This window comes from Merops nubicus, unplaced genomic scaffold, assembly GCF_000691845.1.
Source record: "Merops nubicus isolate BGI_N331 unplaced genomic scaffold, ASM69184v1 scaffold39715, whole genome shotgun sequence".
In the NCBI taxonomy this organism is placed as follows: domain Eukaryota; kingdom Metazoa; phylum Chordata; class Aves; order Coraciiformes; family Meropidae; genus Merops; species Merops nubicus.
Window position 1 is genome coordinate 3,012 of NW_008612376.1, and position 23,821 is coordinate 26,832.

The window sequence follows — 23,821 nt, forward strand, 5'->3', positions numbered from 1 at the left end:
CACTGAAGTAAATCCTCACTGTAGCAATACAGCAAAGAACAAAGCATTAATAAAGACAGATTTTGAAAATTGCTGAGCTTTAGCTTCACCTGCCTTTACTTCTTAAGCCTTTTAGAATTCTCTTATGCTTGGTTTCCATAAAGCATACAAGTTTTTCAAATTCAATTTTTTTTTTTTAAAAAGGAGTCCTGTGCCCCGGAGCATAGTGTGAAAAATTCCTGTGGCTTCCCTTAAGCATTCCCATAACAGTAGCAGAGTTTCACAGACATGGGCGAGTCCAGTCGTTTTTCACTTCAGAGCTCTTTCTTACTTTGCAGCACTGTTCCCCATTTGCAGCCAGGAGTGTCTGGAAGATACCCTGGGTGTTTCCAGGAAGGTGAACAGAAAGCAAGACAGGCCACAGCTGCTTACAAGAGGTTTGATGTCAGAGAGTCCTGTGGCATTGGTCTTTGTGACCAGTGCAGGAATAAAATCCTTTAAGTTGGCATCTTACTATTTCAGGAAACAGAGATCTGTTATGACAGAAGACAAAGCATGACAGTTGGAAATCTGAACTGTATTCTTCATCCCACAATGTGTTTGCTAATGCTGATCCTTTGGCATTCTTTGCTTTTGCCAGTACTCTAATGCTGGAAATGAGTAGCTGAAGGTCTCCATGCCCACCCCATTCCAGTAATGAACATACCTGGTGATTTAGTATCAATTTTAATCTATGTCCAATCTTCAACAACCAAAGTCTTCATTCAGTTTCTGTTTCATCCCTGCTGACTCCTAGTTCTGAGCTCTTTGCCTTTGCCAGCAAACTCTCTCTCCCATTCTTTCTGTCTCTCATCTCTCCATTTCCTTCCCTTCCTTCAGCTTCCTGTCTGCTGCGGTAGTGGGCAGGGGGGAGGAAGCAAGAGCCATCCTTTGGCTTGGAGCTCAGGCCAGCACTGGGAGGGAACACACTGCTGCTGTTGTCGGGCGCTGCAGGAGCAAGCCAGGAACACAGCTTTCATTTCAAGCCAGTTCTGGGGTTGAGCACGTCTGTGCCTTCTGCAGGGAGTTCATCTGGTGCCAGCCCAGAACAGAGCTCTGCATCTACAAACAGCAACTGCACCGTTCAGGGTGCTGCGGCCACAGCAGGAGATGCTGAGAATTAGCACAGCATTTCTGCTGAGAGCTTTCCAAACTGTGGAAAGTCAGGCCAATCTAGGTATCAAGCATGGGAAACTTCAACTCAGTAAAGCAGGGCAGTAAATAGTCACCTGCACACAGACAGAGATACTCACGTACGAGTGCAATGCTGCTCAACACTCCAGCATTACAGAGGGGACAATTTCAGTGCTGATTCAGAAGGATTTGGGGGAAAGAATGGATCTGTTCACTGATGGCTTCCCTGCTGTTGTGCACCTGAGGTTGCTGCCTGCTGGAAGACCTGTGGCAAGCCAGGGCAGTACTGAAAAGAAGTTCTGCTAAAGGAAGCATGTATGCGCCCAGCCTGTTCTCTTCCCTGGCACAGTGGTGAAGCAGACTTTGTCCCAGCTTTTCAACAGCAGAAAAAGGAAAAAAAAAAGTAATGTTACATACTGGTGTCTTCTTCCCTGGAGCAAAACTTCTACTGTCTTCAGTGAAGGCAAACTTTCACTTTGAACACAGATACAAAACTGTACCTCTGCTCTCCTTATGGCCAGGCCCAGTTCCTCCCAAGAAAGGTACAAAAACATTCTACAGGCACTGGTGGGATGACAGGAATTTCCTTAAATTGTTGCTGGATGTTGGTGCTTTGCACCAAGTGTGAAGATTATAGTCCTCCCAAAAATCATCCAGTGGAAATTGAATTTGGGCACTCCCTGTGAAGACCATTGCACAGACTTCAGGAAGGATTAACCATTTTTGTCCAAGACTTTCATCATCTTAGCTTCACCTGGGCTGAGCCACACCAGTTACTGGTTTTGCTGTGTAATTCAGGGCATTCTTCTCCATTTCATGTCTCTCCTGGTGCTGCCTTTAACAGATGATAATGTGCATGGCCAGACTTCTGCACCCCACTCGGAGCAGGAAGGACTGATTGTAGGAGACCACTGTCTCTGAGGCCTGACAGAGACTGGGAATCTCCTTATCCAGGATCACCAGACCCTACTGTGCTGCAGCAGCTGTCCTTTTGTTTCGTTGTATGATGGTCAACTTAGGCTTGCTGGAACACACAGTAAGTGGAAGGAATATGAGGTTTATTTTATTCATCAGAAAATTTCATATATATCAGTGAATCAGATCCTGTTTCTAACTTGGTGTTCAAAGTACCCTGCCGTTTTGAAGCAGCACTCCAGTTTAGTGCATTTGCAGTCCAGAGTGGGCTATGTACATATACAGATGATCTTCAGTATCTCAGACTCAGCAAACAAGATGTGGAAGATGATTAGAGTTGGTCTCCTCTGTGCAACTGCACCATCCACCATCAAATTTTCATAGAATCCTTTAGGTTGGAAGGGACCATAGAAGTCCTGTAAAGCTGGTAGCCTGGATGACAGGTAGTGTTTATCTCCTGGGTCCAAGACATGAATGTATGTTAATTAAATAGAATGCTATCTGGCTGTTTAAATAGCTGTTTGTCTATTGTATGTCAGAGGCACCTTGAAACTTGAGTGGTCGATACCAGTTTGTGCTATTAAAGAAAACTTCTATTCTGGTTTTTAATTTTACTGTATAAAAGATGCTTTTTCTCCATATTACTGTTCTAATTTCCTTTATTATAGAGCTACATAAAAGCGAGTCCTGAACCAGGTTAGCTTCCAGTATGAAATTAAGGCTTGCTGTTTATTTTCAAAGCAGTTAATGTGGGGACAAATGGGACTGACAGAATCTTATCTCTGCTCAGCTTATTCTCAATGTGTCATGTATTTTTTGAGGTTTACTGTTCATTCATGCTCCTTATGGCTCAATTTTCAATCATGTTTTTCAGCATCACTGCTCTTAGCACCCACCAGGTATGTCTTGCAATACACAGGGCAATATTAAAAGGATTCTGTACCCACACACAAGCACGCACGTACCAAAGACTTAATGAAATCTGGATCAGCAACAGCCAGAATTACTTGAAATAAAATCCTAGCAAACATCTTGATGGGACACTCAAACCTGGTTAATCCAAAACACTTTGCAAACTATTTTTATTCAAATTAAAAAGAGACTCGGGTAAACAAGGTGATGGTACATACATGTTATAAACCTGGTTAGTAGCTTAACCTTCAGGAGTACAAGATCTAATGAAAAGCCAAGCATGGATTAACCAGGTCCAAAAACATACACTGAAAAAAAAAAAATGTCACCAGCAGCAACGTTTTGGAAGGTTTACACAAACAGTAAATTTTCTCACGGAAGGGAAGGACTGAGGAAGAGAACAAATACTTATTAGTCGTCTCCAACTGGTTTATGGAAATACTGGTCCTAGATTCATCTGTTTTCCAGTCTCACAGAAGCCAACCATTTCCCATACACACTTTTATTTTCATATGAAAGTTCTGTTTACGCCAGTACAATGAACAGCAGTGGAAAACAAATGAGAGGTTCAAACACCCACAAAGAGAGAGAGACAGACAGACATGTGTCTTTTTTTTTTTTTTTTTTTCTTTTTTTAAACCAGAGTCAGAAAACAGTTCCTTTTGCTGGTTTTGAATTCTAGACTGTAGCCATTATATTCTAAATTTTACTGCAACTGACTGAAATGCCTCCAACACACAGAGACATGATTTTGAAATAAATAAACAAAACTTAAAATAATTGATCAGGGCCAGCCCAGTGGCTTAGTGGTAGTGCTCTGCACTGCCTTGCGGGAGGACCCAGGTTTCATCTGCACTTCCAATCTCTTGCTCCTGGGCCAGAAAGAGCAGTGAAAGCAGAGCTTCAGCTGCTCAGGCAGGAGAGAGCCAGTGCTGCAAGTCTGCTCACCACTGACCTTCAGATAAATTAAACATCTGAGTTATACAGGCTCCAAAGGGAGTCCCATCCAGTCCTCAAAAGAAAATAAATAAAACAATAACTTAACTAAAATCCATCCCAGGTTCTTTGGTGTAATTTTTGTTAATGGTGAGAAGTAGGAGAATCTGGTGGTGTATTAGTACAACCCATGATAGTTCCAAATACTCAAAAATGAGGATTTGCTGCCTGATTCGCTTCAACGTCCCATCTTTGTGGCTAAAAGTTGCAAAGCCTGTGGCAATTTAAATGCATTTAAAGATGATACTGTATAAATGGGGGTGGACTAAGACTATTCCATTTCTACTTTATTAAATAAACTTAGTCATTTACAAAGGCCATTAAAGAATTTCTGTACCACAGGTGTGCTACTTGTAGAATTCAAAATTGTAATTTTCCTATATGTTACTTAGCTCCATTTCCTTCACATCCATTGCACATCTGGCCTAAACTGTCGTTAAGTGCCCATTTGTAATTACATGACTGGTGGATTGCAATAGGAGGGGGAGAGTAATTAGCCAGTAAAATTAACTAACAGTTTATACTTGCACATGTCACTTCCCTCATCAGTATTAACAACATCAGCAAAACAGAACCCAAGATAACCAGTATTTGAAGAAAAATATCTAACCTTCTGCCAAACGTACTCAAATGAAAATGTTCTGCTCAATTAGACTTTAAAAACCATTTCCACATGATGAACATCTCTAATAGTAACATGAAGTGTATCAGTAAATCAGTTCTTTTGGACTGAGTTGCAGTGGCCATGTTCCTGACAATTTTTTCAAACTAATATAGCTTTCCCAGTTACTTAATGCAATCCAAAAATATTAATTCATTTTCTAAAATTAATTACATGAAAGGATTTAGCTTTAAAGAAATAACTTTACAGTCCAAAAGGCTGGTTAGTTATGAGGAAAGATAAGTCTTCAGCAGAAGGCAGTCATAACCTTGGAATTTGGCAAGTCTATACCTACCTTACTTAGCTAAAAATAAGAGAAAAAAAAACAAAACAAAACACTCTGAAGGCTGCAATGAAAGTACTCTATTTCTCCAATGTACTAGGTATGATGAACTTAAACATACCATACAGTAGTATTTTACTTTAAAGTTAAGTGTCAAAATTTCCTCAAATTTTGCATTGCAGAACTTTCATTAAAGTGAATCAATACACTTAAAGAAAGCACACAAAAATGTCTCACCATGCCAAATCATTACCAGAGTACGTGTGATTTTAAAACAACACGTTACTTCACTAATAACAAAACAGCTTTTCTTCTCCTCTAACTTACCTTCCCAGACCCGAACTGGTTGGAAGTTCTGCATGTCTCTCCCACAGGCAGGCGGACTGCTTAGGGAGGAAGCTTCTCCCTCCCGCTGCTTGGTGTTAGGGACATCGCAGAACCTCCAAAGCAGGTCAGGGCAGATGAAACATTTCACCTTCTAAGGGCATGCCAGCACATGTAGTCTGTTACTCATTTGGGATCACAATGGTCTTGGCTATAATAAATACCTGGACAGGACTGGACAACGTTAGCAGTCAAGACACCTTTGTCCCATCCACACTAGCACTTCCATGATCGCTGTGGCCCACTCAGCTGCCTCGGTATTGACCTGAAATGTCATTTTTCCCTAGCATCAATGCACACCTTACCTTTAGCTTCTTATCAAGAGATCCTCCCTGTTCTCATCCAAGCCAAATTTCTGCCAGAAGCGGCTGCACGCAAAAGGACATGTATACACATGTGTATAAGATGTAAACTATGACTAATTTCACATTCCACTGTATCAATCCGTAAATACTTTGTTTTCTTTTTTCTTCTTTTATATAAAAACAATGGCATCAGATTCTCAGCAATAAAGTATAAGAAAGATGAATCCTTGACTACACTTAACCAATTATGAAATCGCCTTTCAAACAAAGGAAATATATGCAAAAATCCATGTATTTGATAAAGTCAACTTAATATAACAAAAAGTGAAATATGCTTATTAAAAGTGTCCTTATATAAAAATGATCTTGCAATGTACAGTAAAATGCAATACAAATTATTGTTGGTTATCTCTTCCCACCCAGTAACTAAAACAGCTATTACTCCACAAAACTCCTTATATGCCGGTATCAAAGAAAGAAGCAGTTGTGTGACTAAACATTCTCTATGTTGTACGCCTGACGGATATTGAGGGTGTCTCGCAGCATGAGGTCTCGCAGACGCCACAACGCATCGGCCATCGTGGTATGAGCCCCTTTACTTTTCAACCAGTGCGAAGGGAGTCGACTCTCCTGCTCTTTTGATAAGTGGACATCTCGTCTTCGTGCTGGAAGGTCAAGAAACAGCCCAATTATCTACCGGCTTTGATGTCAACTATATTTTTTTTCTAGAAAAAGAATACAATTCTACAGAATATCTTTTACTCCTAGCACTTTAGCCCATACCCATACAATTGATACTTAGATTTATACACCACCAATGGAATTAGCCTGCTGATAACATATCTGTTCCCAGCCTGTTGATTTAACAGTTACTTGCATGTGTATATTTAACTAAGCAAGCAGCAGATTTATTCAGCTTTTTCCATAAAAGCAAAAAAACTGTGATGGTTATGAAGAAGAGTGTCCGGTCTGGAAGCATCCCAGTCTGCATCCAAAGCCTTACCTGCAAGGGTCTGGTCCCACTTGCTAATGCTATTGGATTCAGCACTAAGCCCCTCAATGTATTTCAGATAGGCTTCAGAATGGAGAAGCCTCTGTGTCTTTGGTGGAGGGGAGACGAACATGGGGGTGGTGGGCTGCTGCATGACGGGCTGGCTGGCTGGGCTCTGCCCGGGGTATGGAGGGGGTGCCTGCTGTCCTGGGGGGCCGAGGAGTCCTATCTGCAACGACAGAGCAATGGAGGGCTCACAGCCGGGCAACTGCAGAGAAGCCATGTCCCATCCGTGTCTCGGGTCATCCTCATGCAACAGCTTCAAAACAGGTTATGAACAAAGGCATATGAAAATTTCCCTGGGAGACCCCCACTTCAGCCAGAGCTCTCTGTTGGGGTCACCGGGGTGCACCGAGAGAGGAGGCACAAGCAAACCATGTTCATATCTAACACACAACATGGGTCGTATTTCTGATCCATGTAACCATACTCTGATTACTATCACCATTTATTCTCTCTCCTATTAACCTTAATTACTCCTTTGCTTCCTTTTTATTTCATGCTTTTTCTAATTTGATCAGAAACCATGAGGTCTGTGAGGTGTAGGGTTTATCTCTAGAACAGCAAATTGTGCCTCATCCTTGGATGCCTAGGATACTTTCACAAAATAAACACTCACCGCTGTCTGGCAAAAACTGTGGGCACACACACACACACACACAAAAATAACCACAGTCACACAGACAAATTCCCATTACTGTGATTAAGCAGCAGTACTGAGAAGTCAGCACAGACACCCTGTGGTATGGAATAACTGACTGTCATGACTTATACACTTCATGACTTTCTCAATCAACTTCTGGTTTCATTTACAGCCTCTAGCCAAATCACATTTCTCTCTATGATACAAAACTTTAGTCAATAAAATTGGAAGTGTTCTCAACACTTCATATGTATTAATCACCAAGGAGGAACATTTAATCATCACTGTTAGCCAGACTCAAAATTCTGAATGCAAATGAACATCTGCCTCATCAGTTTCTGAAATATCAGAGCAAACAAAACAGTTTCACCCACTCATCAGTGTCTGAGAAAGTGGACAGTGTCCTCTCTGTGTTGCCAAAGCATACAAAACCAAAACTGTCAGCAGTTTAATAGTGTGTTGAAATGACTTGTGGTAGTTTAGTAGAAGGAAAACAAAACAAAACACTGTCTTGCTTATACTGCAGAATTCCCCCCACTGGGCAGAACACAATTGGATTAATAACAATTAGACCAACAGATATAGACATTAACTGGTTCTAAATGTATTGGTGTACATTTGGTTTGTGTCCTCCCTGGGAAAGGCTATGTGAATTCCTACTGTCTTAACTGACATGCTGTTCAAATGCTAATTCAGAGCCTTAGAGCCTCATAAATAATGCAAAAATGACTCACCTGTTGCCCAAAAGGACTTGTTCCAGGTGCTGGAGTGCCTACCATGGGGGTCACATTTTGGCCTATAACACCTATATTCCAAAATATAAAATAATTAGTCTTATTGCAGATTAGCGACAAATACCTCTTTGGTCTTCTATAATAAGAATTTATACTTTGATATCATTGCTCACAGTTATTTTAAGCAGATGTACAACATTCAAATATTCCCCTCCCTCCCAATAAAAAAAAAAACCCACACTTTAGAAGCTTCTGAATTTAAAAAAAAACAAAATAAAAAAAATAAAAGCCAGCATGACAACTACCAAACACTGATATGTGGCCTGTTGAATTAATTTCATTAGAGAAATGCAAAATGAATAACTTCTGGTTTTCAGGGTTTTTGCACACTAGTTAGTGATTGCCTGACTAAAGCTTTTAATTTCTAATATAGGCCTTTGGCTTGACAGGATCTTCCTGGAATCCTTTAAGAAAGGAAATGCTGATTTGCTTTAGCATGATTTAACATTTCCTTGTGTTAATTTCAATAAACTACTGCATATAAAATACAAAATTCACAGCAGGAGGAAGTCCAAGCCATTGCATAATTCCATTAGGTATTACTAATATAAAACACAATTTCCAGGTTAAGTTTAAACAGCCTTACACATGAGACCGATGAACATTTGAAATAATTTTCAAAAAAATAAAACCTGTTAGTTTTTCTCAAACATGTTGAGGCTTTTTTCCCCTATTGCACAGAGGGCAGCAGAAAACACCCACGTCAGTCTTATGTACAAAAACTGACACATCTAAATGAAAGTCATGCAGTTCCCAGTATTTTGCATACAGATGCTTTGGTCTGAAAAAATGAAAGTTAGGCATGCTGCTGCTTTTCCTTCTGTTTATGCTACTTCTCATATTCATTCACTGGAAAAGCTTCAAACTAACTCCGCTAGCATCCAGATTTCTGTATCAGTGATCACAAGATGTGCCACTGCATTTTGCAAACTAAAGCATAGTTCAAATACATTTTTCATTTGATCACAGCTTCCTTTTTAAATGCATCTCTACTAACAGCAAATCAGAACTTTGGAAAAGCATTGGTAATACAAGTTGTGGAATATGGCATGGGTTTTTTCTGGTACAAAGCAAAGAGGTCTGAAGAAGGGCATCCTCACCTTTCCAGCATGGGAGCACGGCTTCCCCCTTAGCCCCCCCAACCTGATTTAGCACCACTTCACGTGTGGTCCTCCATTCCCAGGCATTATTTTATTCCATAACCCATATTCCCTTGTTTTTAAATACCATACAAACAGCCCACTTCTCCAGTGGGAAAGCTCTTCAAAGAAATGCATTGTCCTGGATTCACCTCCCAAACATCTGTACGTTGCTGACGTGTCCCTGCTTGGGTGAGTCGAGGACAGGCTCACAGACACACAGCTGCTTCCTACTCCTACATGACATTAGGGTGAATCTCACACCCCAGCAAAGCTGTAAGCTGCACACCTAATACTGATGGATTTAAAAAAAACCCAAGCAAAAAATAAACAAATAAATGAACCAATTTATATACAGATAATGTTGTAAGTGGGGTAGAGGGAGGCAAATGAGACCACTTGTCTAACTGCTGAACATATGGGATGCACATCTTTTAAATAGGCACATGAGTTCTCAGAGGTAAAAACTCTATTAGCAGAGAACAGCATCAGAAGGCAGATGAAGATTATTCCACCTCACTTTTATCTTTTTTTTTCTTTTTTGACTCACTCTGGCAAAAAAAGAAAAGCAAATGTGTAGTGGATATGCTCTCAAAAATCAATCCAAAATTTAGCCACAGTAGTACACCAAGTCCACCTCACCACTTCCATCTCCTGTTCTACCAAGAAGGTTTAATGTGAACAGTGTTTTACAGTAACATGCCAGTGGCCAAGGGGTCTTACATGACCAGATTCATTTAAATGCAGTCTGATTACTGATAAACACTACTGAAAAAGTGCTCAGTAAGGAATGAGAGCAAAAAATTTCATTTATAAGCTCACTCGAACTAAGGAAAGGAAGAGTGGAAGGATGCTGTTCAAACGACATCAGGATATGAATAGGCTGATTTCAGCTTTCAGGCCTCTGAGAAACTCAGGCACAATTGTCAAGTTTTTTTGGCTGGAGTAAAACTACTCCTGGAACAGCATCACATTTCTCCAGTAACTCTTCCCTACCAGTTTACTGGACATGTTGTTGTGTTGACCACATATATTCAGCAGTGCATCATGTGTGCTGCAGCTCAACAAAACTGCAACGTTTGGAAACAAAAGCTATGACCAAAACAAGCTGCAAGATCATTTCTGTAACAACTGATTAAACATCAAGTACATGAAAATGAAATAAGGAGCGAATGAGGATGACATTCTTACCGGGTGGTGGGATGCCTGGGATGCCTGGCATACCTGGCGGAAGTTGGTGGGGTGGGGGCACCCCTGGGTGAAGTGGCTGCATGCTGCCCATGCTAACAATGCCATCAACTGGGCCCTGCAAAGGTGGCAGCACCGGTGGATAGCCACTTATCATGCCTTGAAGGACACAATAAATTTCAAACATGCATCAATAACATGCAATATGATCTACACAGTAAGTCATGCACTATCCACAAAAAACAAACAAACAAACAAACAAAAAAACCAACAGGAAAAAAAGCACCTTTAGTACAGCAAGATGATACTACAATTAGTATCTTGCAAAAATGAATAAAAATTAAAAATAAAACGTTATAAATATGAAACACTATACTTTTGATGAATTAGTATTTAGTGTATTTGTATGTTTCTCACGGGGCAATAAATGCTGAATATTCAGATATGTTAACACACAGAATAAATTCAGCCACAAGTAAATGTTACTAACGCAAGCAATTTTAATACAGCTTAAAGCTCTGCCATCTGCATACAGATTACAAACACAACACTAGCTACACAAGCTCTATGTACAGCCCTGCTATGTGGGCTAGCTCAGAGACCAAACCCAACTGGAACAAAAAGAATAACCTACATGTTTTTCTGCAGTGCATATCCAAACTTGACACAGAAAAGTCCTACAACATTTGCATACTTAAAACAGACAGCAGTGACAAAGGTGATATTTATTAAACCATGTCCAGTAGAAACGAAGGAAGTGACTCAAATTTTTAACCTGACAGCAGTGGCTGCGCTGGGCTGCAGTGACATACACTCCCATGAGCAGACTGAAGTGAAAGGATTTACAAGGAGCACCTGCAGTCCCTCACAGAATTTCACTGGCAATGTTTGCAAAGTGTATTTATAGGAAAATCAATAATGTGATGAAGACGGTATTGTGCTGCTGCTCATAACTTTAGTGTTCTGCATGTGAGGGAAGCCAATTTAGAGCTTATTCTGTTTTCAGCTCAAGTTGCTGGTATCCATGGGGTGAACCTACCCAATATAACTGCACTGTGTTTATTAGGTCCTGGAACATAACTTGCTTGCCCCTCACCTGGTTTTTAAACTTTTTAATTTAAATGGATGTGTTGTCAGGTAACCAAGGAAAGGGGTTGTAAAGACAATGGAAAGATGACAGAGGACAGAAGCAGGTCTAGAGAGATTAGGTAAATTTAGGAATGCAAAATCGCTGGGGCTTCTATAGTCTGTCCTAAGAAACCACCTACTGAGTCTTTGCCACACTCCCAGTAACTCAAAAGAAACTTTCAGAACATGAATTTCTGGAATAAGACTAGCCAACACCTCACATCAGCTGTGACTGAAAACAAAGCTGTCACAATCGAACCAGATGGAGCAGCTCCAAAATACAAGCTAAATTTGGCACTTCCTCAGGAAGAGTTACCAAGGTGAGAAACCTGAAATTCCAAAAGCTTTACATGCACCAAACAATGAGAAAATAAAGAACCGATCTCACTCAAACCTTCCTTTTCCACAGGACACCTAGGCTGACACTTATTAAGTAGGTCTTAGGTACCTGTGTCAAATATCTGGAAGGCCATCTATACCTCTTTATTAACATAGTGAAATCTGTATTTCTAATGGAAAAAGTAAAAAAAAAACCAAAAGCATCCCTAAATAAAGGGCTTTCACCGTAGCTAACGCTTGGTACCTCCAATGCACCCCAAGCTACAATGACATCTTCAATGCATTTATATGTGCTTCTGAAACTGCAAAACAAAGAAAACAAAAATCCTCCAATGAAATAACCTCATATTTATCAATCAGGAAAGTTCATTTGTACGTTTCTAAATAAAATACTCACTCAACAACTGGCTCTATTATTAAAGTTGTCACCAAATCTCCATGAGAAATCAGTTCTTGTAGCTCATCACAAGGTTCAATGAGCAGCCACTCTCATACCCACATATGAGTTACCACTTTGATTTTTAAGTAGTAAAGATAGGCAAACTATTTCCAGCTCCCACAGCTATGATTTATGATGTCTTTCAAACTAGTTGTTCTCCTATGTTTTACTGTAACAATGCAGGATTAAATGAACTTTTGTAATGCCTACATTGATGAGAAATTAGAGCGCTGTGTGCTAAGAGAAACGCATCTCAGAAGGCATCCAAATTTCTTGGGCCAATGGGCCAAAAAGAAGTTCTATGAACATCTATGATGAAGTAGTTCTCTACACTAGAGAAAAGCAATCATATGATGGTCAGGGACATGAAAGAAGTCTCAACAGAATAAGATACTTTTAAGTAAGACTTGTGGAAACCAAAAGATGAAAGACTCTTTTTCAAATGGGCCATGAGAATAGAAAGAGTTTAAAAAGATCCACTTGATAATCTACTTTAAGGAAGTATCTCACACTGCCAAAGTGAAGAGATTTGTATGTCTAACCACTTGAGTAAGATGATGGTCTTAAATACAGGTTTGCTTTTGAGGAGACTGTCACAGGAAGTAAGTTAGCATGTGTCGTGTGCAGAATGTACATTGTTTGAAAAGTTTTAAGAAAGGGTCAATAGTAAGTATCACTGCCCATTAACATCTATCTCCAAAAAAATTGAAAAGTGACTCGGTGCCAAAAAAAAATAAACCAAACCAAGAAAACACAACCACAAGAGGATGACACTTCTACATATTCTAGATTGAAGTAAGTGACTCAGGAGAGAGATCAGCACTGGAGAACTTTTTTTATTTTTATTTTTCTTAATAGATACGTGTATGCACACAAACACACCAACTGCAAACAGTTCAGAGGAAAATGATCAAGAACAAAGTGAAAAAGAACAAGGAAAAATGCAACTCAATGTAAACAAATGCTTTGTAATCTAGAGACCATGAACCACATAATGAATGTGCCTTCAGTTTAAGCATCCATGCAGCCTGTGTACTGAAAAGGGATTTAGACTCTGATGAAAAATGCTTCAGGCTGTTGCCTCTAAATATGGCCACTGCCTGTGAGATGAGAAAGAAAAATGACAGAATAATAAATGGAATAATTGGAATGCCTTAAGGGAAAGTTTTAAAAAAACTCAAACTCAAACTGAAACCCCTCCAAATATGCATTTTTACATACTCAGCACTATTTTGACCTCCACTGAAGTAATCTGTTTTAATTAGAAATATGGAATTTTAATTTATGGAATCTAGAAAATTAATTCTAAATGGGGAAAGAAAAACAATCTATCAGGTCATACCCAATTCATTTTCTCACCAACATATGGCTGATTCCCATACAAGAATCTCCAGTGGACTGCACTATCCTCAGATCTGATCCTGAAAATACTTACTCCGAACATACTCCTTATGAACTCAAGCTGGATTACAACTGGTAACGAGCACAACATCCAGCAACAGCGACCACGTGGAAGAGTTCTTCAAGCTCAGTTCTACTCTGAAAAATCACCTGATAAAACCAGCAATGTTGGCATTTTATTTGTTTCTGCAATGGTTCTAGATCCTAGTCTGCTCTGCTTACCATTTTCTAATAAACAATTCTTTAAAGCTTTTGCCTGGATTAAAAATTGTGTTTGGATTCTGTTTGCCTCACCTTCCTGACAAGAATTAAAAAAAAAAAAAAATAATTTGCCTCCTACTTTACCACTTCCACTGATGCTGCATGCACTAAAGGAGTACTTAGCTCTCTCCCATCCTGTCATAGCAAGGCCAAACACAAACTCTGTAAAGTCAAGTGAATAAACATGACTGCACACAAACAGAACAGGACTACTGCACAAAGAGGACCCTTTCTCCTCTGCATTTTCAACAGGCTACCGGCCACCGGAGCAAGTAACACGGGGCTACCAGACTAGTGCCGCAGTTACGCATATTCATTATGAAGAAGGCCTGAAGAGGTTGAGCTTTTTCTTCCCTAAGAACAAAGTGACCCAAGAGAGTGTTCAGAGTTATGAAGGGGGTTGATATAGTGGATGAGGAAAAAATGGTCATAGCTCCTACGTTTTACCTGCAACGGGTGTCAACTGCTGATTGAGCATTCCCATTGGTGTTGGTGGCGGCACCACCCCCATAAGAGCCCCGACAGGAGTGCCTGCCCGGGGGGAGGAATTCTGCTGCTGTGCTGCTCGCTCTCTCTCCTGCTGCTCAGCAACTTTAGCTGCCCGCTCTGTAAAAGTATTTTAGATTTTCAGTTCTGTTTTGTAACCCAGAATTTCAAAATATTATCTGTTCATTAAAAAGGACTAGTCAAACACTGGCATAGTTTAGTCAAATATAAAGTAGAACAGATGAATCTTTTTATATGGCATATGAACTGATTTCATGTGGCTGCAGCTAAGACTTTTAGAGAACCTTTCATGAAAAATAGTCCACAAAGTTTTATCTCGTTCTAAAAAAAAAATAAAATAAAATAAAATAAAAATTTAAAAAGTCAAAGAACAAATTTGATAATAACACCAGTGTTACCATCATGAAGCAGCAGTCCAGCACTAGGCTTGGTCTGCGGTAGGAAAACATGGCAAAAAGTTTCCTCCTTTGACACCACTGTCCCAGCTAAAACAGTTGCAGCCAAGGCCAGCAGCTCTCACATAGATGTGCTACCAGCTGCTGCAGGGATTTTAAGCACCACATCTAGCAGGTCTGGCCTCAAGTACAATGCATATAGCAGACAGCAGTGCCAGCTGGTGCCCATTTATTCTTAGGCTCCCCATGTATTTTACTACTGATGCAGCTGAAAAGTGGTGGCAAAGTCAGGAAGCATTTGCAAAGTTTCCCTAGTGCAGGTAGGTCCTTAGTGTTTGGAACATAACAAGCAGCAGTTTGATGAACGAAAAATATTCTTCTTTGCCTCCTTCTGTCATTTTGTCCATTTGTTCCCCTTTAAGCTATTATTTTTTTTAATTATTTTTTTTCCCCCCTCTGGAAATGTCTAACTCACATTGTGCTGCTCACTGGAGGTCATGTGTGTCCTTTGCACGATGAATCTGGTCATTATCTCAATCAAGTTTCTCACTGTGACTATAAGAACAAAAGATCTACTGCATGGGAATCTAACCAGAGGACAATTTCATACTAAGGAAAGGGCAAAAGGGTCATGGGGAAAAAGAAAGGAAAAAAAAAACAAAACCCAAGCAAACAAAAAAAGGGATATACTGAATGTCCATTCAAGGTGCTTTGGGGCATGCAAGTTGCTGATTTGTTTACTCTGAACGTTGTATCTGACTGACGCAATGAGGAACAAAGAATAAATGAATGCAGCATACACCTCCAGCAAATTTAAATAACAGTAAAGGCAGGGCTAGAAGTTTTCTTGCAGTTGGTGAAAGATGAAAACTGCCACTAAAACAGGAAAGTCCTCTGTCAAACAAAGGCTAAGAAGAAGTTCATGAAGGAGATTAAGTTATGCATCCTGCCATTGTCACTTGTTTTCTATAGTATATGACTTCAAAAGTCTCTCACATGTTTGTCTCCTGTAGAACATGTTTGTGCAGCTTCTAGCACTACTCCCACACACTGAAAGACCAGTTTCATTTCCAAAGGCATTTCCTTCCTTCTTTCCACTTCTGTCATTTCAGGAAGAGACGACGCCGCACAGAAACTCCTAAATCTACTACAACCAATTTATACATGACTGAGCACAAAATACACAAGACATTTAAATGTAGATCCTGAAGCAGAAAAATGAGATAATCCTCTTCAGAGCAGAGCAAGCATTTGAGGAAAAGATGAAGCAACTGTTCTGACTCTCACCTACTTTTGTCTGGATAAAAAAAAATGATCAGACAAAAGCAAAAGTTCTGGAGACACTCTGATGAATGAGAAAATACTGTTAAGCATTCAGCTTTATCAGACTTCAGAGTGCTGAGCTTTGAAGAAGGACCTCAAGTAGGACAGTAGTTGAGTTTTACCTAGTCTCTGTCCATGCCATGACTGCCACAGAACTAACAGATGAAACAACACTACCAAAGGGAACGGTAGCAGGTGTCTAAAAGTTCAGCCTTGAGCGTTCACCTTAATGCTCAATATTAAACATAAATCCTTTAGGCCAGGACTTGAGGTAATTCAAAGAACATTTCCAACACATCTCAAGACACAGGAAGGAGACCTTCTGGTTTGAACAAAGCTTTTCCTTAAAACAGGCCTTTATGTCAATCCCATGCATTATTTTGTTTCATTTTGAGGAGTTTTCACAGTGCAGTTAGCCATGCAGGCACTTCCAAAACACCCTGTTCTCTGTTCAACTCTTGCTAAAAAAACCCAGCTATTACCCTGCATATATATCAAATTAAATTTTCAGTGGGTTAAAATGGACCTTAAATGCAAACCACTTTTCACTAGAATGTGGATAGATACTTTTTCCCTGAGGTGTCGAGCCAGACCTGTTCCCTGGTGCAAGTCCACACTAGAGAGCATGTGAATTTTGACTCCTCCCAGTGAGCAGTTTCTCTCACACATGGTAAGCAAACACAGTTTGGGTGCCTTGTAACCCCATCCCAGCCCCTCAAAAACAAATTAGAGTAAGTCTAGCTCTGGGCAGACACCAAAGCAGAGAAACTGCAGCCCCAAACCCTAAAGCTTTGGAAAATTTTAATTGAGGAAAAGGATTAAAATTGAAATAATCATTAACACAGCGGACAGACAACATTGCTACATTACAGCTGCGTCTTCCTGTGGAAATGCAGGACCTCCAGCTGCTCTAAGCTGAGAACCAATGACCTGCTAAACATCCTACTGCTTAAAGATTAGACTGTAAGGAGGGATCTGTCAACAAAAAGATACCACGTGCACCTAGGAGAGTGTAAGAGGAAACTACAACAGGAAAAAAGGCCATAGTACTTCCACAAAGAAAGAGCATTACTGGTTCCCTTCACAGCATTTGCACCTAGCTGAGTGGTGCTGGCATCACAGAGGTACTACTGCAAATTCACAAAGGACCCAGCTGGCTGAGAGTGGAAAGTGATCGCGTGCAAACCTGGTTTGAAGATCAAAGCTGCCTTTAAGTTATGAGTATGCAGAAAACCTAACAAACCTTATTTAAAAAAAAAAACAACCCCGAAGTTATAACTGAACTGGGCAATAACTTTCCAACCTGTTGAAACTTTCCTACCCAAAGTACCAATTTCTGCCAATAAATTGCAACAGTTGCTTAAAAGAAAATTGGTTTTATATTGGAAGTGTTGATACATTATTAACTAGCATAATAACTATGGATGTTGAGACAATGTATTTTGTTTGGGTAAGGGCCTCCTGTTAAGGATTAACTGTATTTTATTTTAATAAAATAAAGCTGAAGCTCAATGACCAATATCAGAAAAGAGGCAGAGAGAGCACGGGAGGAAAGGGGAGGTGGGAAGAGAGGAAGAGAGAGAGGGGAAAGAGAGTAGGGAGAAAGAGGGGAAAACAGAGAAAACAAGAAAGATCTGAAGTATCTCATGACTATGAAATATTCCTGGGCTTACTTCAGGATATGGAAGCTCTCAACAAAACCAGTTACAACTGTTGATTAATACGGAGACTGAACGATAGGTGTTATTTACAATATCATAACAGATTCTGTATCTTTGATTTTGATCTACCAGAGCTTTTTAGGACTCTAAGTACTGTTCATCAGAGAACTTTTTCCCACTCCACTGTAAGCATTCTTACCTGCCACTACAGCTCTGAAGAGCTTCTTGTCCAAAATTCCCCCCAGTCCTCCTTTAAGGTAACTTTCACAAAACATTTTTCCAACTGACTTCCAGCCCAGGGACTTCATGCCCCTTTACTTCTAATTTTTCCCCCATTTTCTTGGTCTTGGTTCATTTAGTTACTTGTGGCAAAGACATTTAAATTATCAGTTGTGCACTACATGACTTAAACATGGTCCTCTTCAGTCATCTCTCAATATGACCTTCTCTTTAAGGCATGTCCAGAACACAAGTATAAATATCTTCTTTTAGTATGCCTGCCATCTCAATAACAGTAATGAATGCGTTGAGAAAGAAAAAAAGAAAAGCTGAAAAGAGTTTAGCATCTTAGTTTTTATTTACCTTCATATTCTGCTTTCTTTGTTGCTTCCAAGTTTCTCCATTCTGTTCCTACAAGCCTGCTGAGCTCTCCAAAGGAGTAGTCTGGGTGCTGAGCTTTAATCACAGCTCTCATTTCGCTGCTAAATAAGATGTACCCACTCATGTTGATCTTCCTTTTTGATCCCTCCTTCTTGGTGCTGCCCTTAACAGACTTGGGAGTGGACTGTGAGAAAAAGCAGTTATGACCACAAGTGTACAAGGGAGAAGCTTCTTGATATACAAAATTCAAAGCTGTAAGAAATAGGGTTTTAAAATATTCCTTCATTTCTCTTGAACATATGTACACGAGGACCGTTCAAGCTTTCAGCCCCTAAAGAGAGACTACTGCATCTACTGATACATGACAAGAGCATCCACACACATTTATAATGCCACCTTTACGACCAAGGCTTCAAAAAATTCTCAGTAAGGCAACACATAATGCTTACTTCTAGCTAAAAAAACATATCAAGCTGAATAAGAGGACTAAGAAAAGCTGAGTAGCAACTGAGGACCTAATTGGAAGGCCAGAAGAAAATAACACTGCCTTATGTCACGGATTTCATCCATTATGCTGTTCTGACATGATGCCAACACAAGTGGAGTAAAGCATTTTATTCACCACTGTACATTTTAGGGAATTGTTTCCCTTTCCTCCTCAGCCTTTGCAACCCCTACCCTCCCTGGATCCATCTTCCACCCTTTTCATGCCTAAATTATCTCCATTTTGCCTGCCACTAGAACTCTCTAGTGTTCACCTCTCATTATTTAAGTAGCCATCTCCCCTGATAAACTCAAAGCCCAGTTCTGCTGATCACAGTTTACCTGTAGAACAGGTTCACATCCTGTTCCTGTGTTGATGGCTAATAAAAATTCTGCTCTCTTGCTTTTTCAACCATGGGTGTTCCTGTTGAGAGTTCCTTGATGCTTCCAGCCATCAAAAAATTTAACCTACTCTGACAACCACTGAGATGCCACAGCTGGAACCCCCTTTCTGATAGGTCCTTCCACCCATACTGGTCACAAGAGACCATAATTCACCCATGCTCTGATCAATAAGGCTCACAATTGTATCATAATACCAAAACAGTCAAAAGGCCCCTCTCATATTCCAAACATTACGAATTTCTCACATCTTGAAAAGTTTAATTGCTTCCAAATACCTGGTGGGAAAAAAAGGCACGAAAAATATATACAACTGCCTTCTTTCTATCCCGAAATTCTGGAGACTTTACTAACTCCTACTTGTCACTTTGTCCCCACAGTTTGGCACTCTTCTCTCAGCTAAAAACAAAGCTTCAGCCGTACCAAGATGCATTGAAAGTCTTGCCCATTAATTTAAGCAAGGCACTGGCTAAACTGAGACATACGTTTATGCAGTTCCAAACTTCACTATATTAATTTTCAAATGGCAATCCATCCTTAATGTTTTCATTATGAACCTAAAGACAACACTTGTCTTTTTGGGAGGAAGTCTTCTAGGTTTGTCTCTAAGTTGAAGGACATGAAGAAAACTCCACACAGATTCTGGGATGAGATACAGGATGTACAACTCAGCCTGGCTTCTCACACAAGCCCACATTGGCAGATGGAGAGCTCTCAATCCAGAAATGGGAAAAATCAAATTATATATTTGGCCTCTTCTACATCTGCACTTATTATCAGCTGGCTTTGCCTTTATTGTGCTTACAACAGCTTTGATAACAGTAATCTAATGTGAAATCCTACCCATCAGTTTAGCAGGACAAACAGGACTTTGAGAAACTCTGAGAATTCTGAATTTAGTTCTTGTATTCTCCATTCTTTCACATCTCCAATACAACCATTTTTAAATGAAGAGAATCTGTTCCATTTGAGTCAAGACAGTTGCATATTCAGTTTCAGATGTATTAAGAGAAGAAATAAACCAGGACTCCTTCTGTGCCTTTTCTCAAGCAAAAAAAAAAAAAAGGTTGTTACACATATTTTCCTTTTCTAGGTTTGACTTGATTCACAGCAAACCACAGAAGAGCAGCATCCACCTATTTGTCAAGCCTCACAGTACCACATATTGACTTGTCTTGACCCCTTTCATCCACTGGTGCAGCAACAGCTTCTTTGGTATCAGGAGAAAAAAAAAAAAATGTATAAAATGACATATGTTTAAGAGACCATGAAGGAGACACATGCCTTTCACCTAGGAGCTTTGTTTAAAATGACACTTTTCACTTGGGACAGTGAAAGAAGAAGAAAGTTTATTTCTGTGCTGTGTTAGTTATCTCTCCACTGGAGTTAAAGTGTGCACTGAACACCAGCTCAGACCCAACACGTCTTTTCTTTCCAGATAAACAGTGTGAGGAATCTGCCAGGGAACTTGTGTATCACCATTCATTTCTTAGCATTGCTCTTAATCCTTTTCAGTTTTTCTTATTTGTTGGGTGTTTTTTGGTCACTGGTTTGTGTTTTTTTTCCACTTCAAGATCTAGACTTCAGAGTTCACATGTGTCTAATGGCTACATACAACATATGTGTCTATACCATTCAGTGTGACTTCTCACCAGTTATCCTGAAAGCGCTGCAAGACTGTTCCATTATGAACAACTTTTTAAAAATTAAAATAATGCAACTATCAACTTGGTTTTTAAAAGAAATATTACATATTAGTACTTAAACAAAACTTCTCAAGGGAATATGAGCAGAAGACAGTTATGTAAGACAAAAAAGCAAACAAGACCAAAAGACACTGAATGCTGCAGAAGGCAGTTTGAGGACATCTGTCATGTCCAATAATCCCCATTTAAACTGCTTTCAGCAGCTGCCGTTCTTAGCAATGGCAATATTTTGATTTATAAGAAGTTACCTTCCCCTTCTGGAAGTCTCACATTAGTTGGTTAATGCTGGTAACATGCTGTCTATTTGTAACAGTCTACAAGAGTTTTCATGCTATTTATGAAATTCAGCACACTAAAACAAGAGCAGCAAGAGAATCATGCATAGGAAAATGCATTTTGTGGTCTGCCCATAGCAAAAATCACAATCAAACCAAGCTAAAGCTTCCAAATTCATAATTTCTTTTCCATGACACCCAAAGACAGTTACTTCTATCCAGGGGTCACATTATTTCTACTACAGATGAGGTTGTCACCTTACAGTCAATGTAATGCAGCAGAGATCCATATTGCTGGTTACAAAAGGGTCTGAAACTCCCTACTGTTCCCAGCAGGTCATTCCCATTACCTCTTTAATGCTGGCACTTGCTTGAATGTGGCAATGGGATGAGACAGATAAAGGGTTTAATCCAGTTGCAAACAAACTTTTTTGGTTAGGTTAATTTCCAGTTAAAGCAGTTCCTCACCCTTCTTTGATACTCAGTTACATAAATACCACAGCAAGAGCAGGAAGGGGATCAAAAGTCTCCCATTTAAGTAGCAGCAGTGACTCATGCTGCATTCAAGTGACATAAGACCATACACAACTCCTACTTCCTATCCATTTATCAGCAAATTAATACTAAAACTTCTAGGACATCCAATTCTTCTATCTTTCTTAACAAGTTCTTATTTCCAAGAATGGTAATTCAATACCAAAAAATTGACTTTTTTTTTTCTTCAAAGATTTGATGAAAAATTATTCAATTTGAAGAAAATGCACAGCATTTTCTAAAGATGTAGCAAAACTGTAACACCCAAAATGCTAGTTCTTTTTCAAAAATTAAGGAAAAGCTTAAAAATGGGTGTTAGGTAAACTGAGAATTACAATTAAACCCTTACATCCCAACTTTATATTTAAGGTATTTCTGAAAAAGTGTCACAGAAAACGTACTAATTAGAAATTACACTAACATATAATCCAGAAATGTCCCCTAGATTTTCATCAATTGAATAGTTTCCTTTAAAAACATTTTAATGGACTTAAATATTATCACCTGAATTTCATATTGGATGTGCCAAAACTGTTCCATGTAATTTATTCCATAGACTTGTAAACTGAAGTACAGATCTCTTCTGTGGGTATGAAATGTTATAATTTCTTTGTTTATTTGGGTTGGGGAAAGAAGGTGGAATATAAAGGGTTAAAGGTTCCTCTAGGAATATCCTTACCTGTGGTGGAGTATAAGGCATTATATCCAATTCACTAGCTAATGGGGTCTGAAGCTGAGGCATGGAAGGTGTTTCAGTCATGTCACCTTCCTCTTCTCCCATCTCTTCCATGTCCTCATCACCTCCTTCCAATTCAGCAAATTTTGCTTCTAGCTGCTGAATCTTCTTTTCCAGTAGTGGAGATGGTTCTTTCTGAGGAACTATTGGTTTTCTGAAAGGTGGAGGAGGAAGACAAAAAGTAGATGAGGACACACTTTAAAGGAAATAGCATATATTTTTAAAAAGAAAACCAACTTTTCTCCCTTTGTCACTGAACTACATGGAAAAAACCGTGAGTTGGGATGTATCTGTGCTTCCTTTCAGAGCAGTGAGCAGAAATCATTCAGTGTCTATGGCCAGTGTTAATTTCAGTCACTCGTTTGAAGGACTTTAATTACTGTTTTTTTATGAGTTAGAAGGGGATTTCAATGCAGCAAGTACTTTATTTCTGCAACAGAAGGCAGTCAACACCACATCTTCCTTAGATTTTACATTTTACTTAGTTTAGTACATAATATTTTAATTATATTTCAATGTTAACTAACTGGAAACCTATTTGTTACCCATAATGAGGACTTAAGTACCTTAATGACATCCAAGAGAATTTACCCATCTTATAATGTAATGACTTTTCCTAAAGTCAGGAGAAGATGACAAAAACATTCACTGGTATTAAGACCAGGAACAGACTGATGTTATCTGGACTTCTTCCCAAAAGTGTGATTAGTCAAAATTCACATTCTCCAACAACTATGACTTTTATATAGAAGAGTGCTCAAATGACCCCCTCATTCCCAACACATCTTTACCTAAAGTAGTATATTTCATCATCTACTACTTTTGCAGAGAGTGAAAATCTCTTCAGCCCTTTAAATTTCTTCATTTGTTTGTCACTTTCATTGTAGCGGCTCTCACAAAGAAAAACATCATTTTCAGATATTTCTGTTGGTCTGCAGGAGAGGAAGTCTTTGAATGACAGAACCACACACTTTCCTGCAGAAATGAAAGAGCTGTTTAAGAAGGCAGCCACACCTGCAGATTTTTCACAAGTCTGGAAGATTATCAGGTTTTGGCACAACTATGGAAAATACACCAACCAGTATCCTTATTAAATTATGTCACCCATGAGAAAGTTATATGAAACTCAATGCAGCTTTTGGTTATTTATTAAAGAACAAGAAAACCTGCAAAATAACAAAACCCCATGCTCACTAGTTAATTAACTA

The 23,821-nt window shown here is 39.4% G+C and overlaps 1 protein-coding gene across 5 annotated transcripts in view; it reads right to left on the reverse strand.

The window, feature by feature from the left end:
- Nucleotides 1-5,767: 5,767 nt before the first annotated feature.
- The window catches only part of PBRM1 (polybromo 1), a 55,797-nt gene continuing 37,743 nt past the window's right edge, over nucleotides 5,768-23,821 (reverse strand). For 2 of the 5 annotated variants that reach the window (XM_008941516.1, XM_008941517.1), the window contains 7 exons: nucleotides 23,405-23,588; nucleotides 22,557-22,767; nucleotides 18,460-18,661; nucleotides 10,427-10,582; nucleotides 8,037-8,107; nucleotides 6,612-6,828; nucleotides 5,768-6,273 (listed from right to left, as the gene is read on the reverse strand). In XM_008941516.1, coding sequence (XP_008939764.1) covers nucleotides 6,101-6,273; nucleotides 6,612-6,828; nucleotides 8,037-8,107; nucleotides 10,427-10,582; nucleotides 18,460-18,661; nucleotides 22,557-22,767; nucleotides 23,405-23,588 — 1,214 coding nt within the window. In that variant the 3' untranslated portion in view covers nucleotides 5,768-6,100. Of the gene's footprint in view, nucleotides 6,274-6,611; nucleotides 6,829-8,036; nucleotides 8,108-10,426; nucleotides 10,583-14,438; nucleotides 14,598-18,459; nucleotides 18,669-22,556; nucleotides 22,768-23,404; nucleotides 23,589-23,821 lie in introns of all 5 variants that reach the window. The other 3 variants (XM_008941515.1, XM_008941519.1, XM_008941518.1) reach the window with 3 other exon arrangements.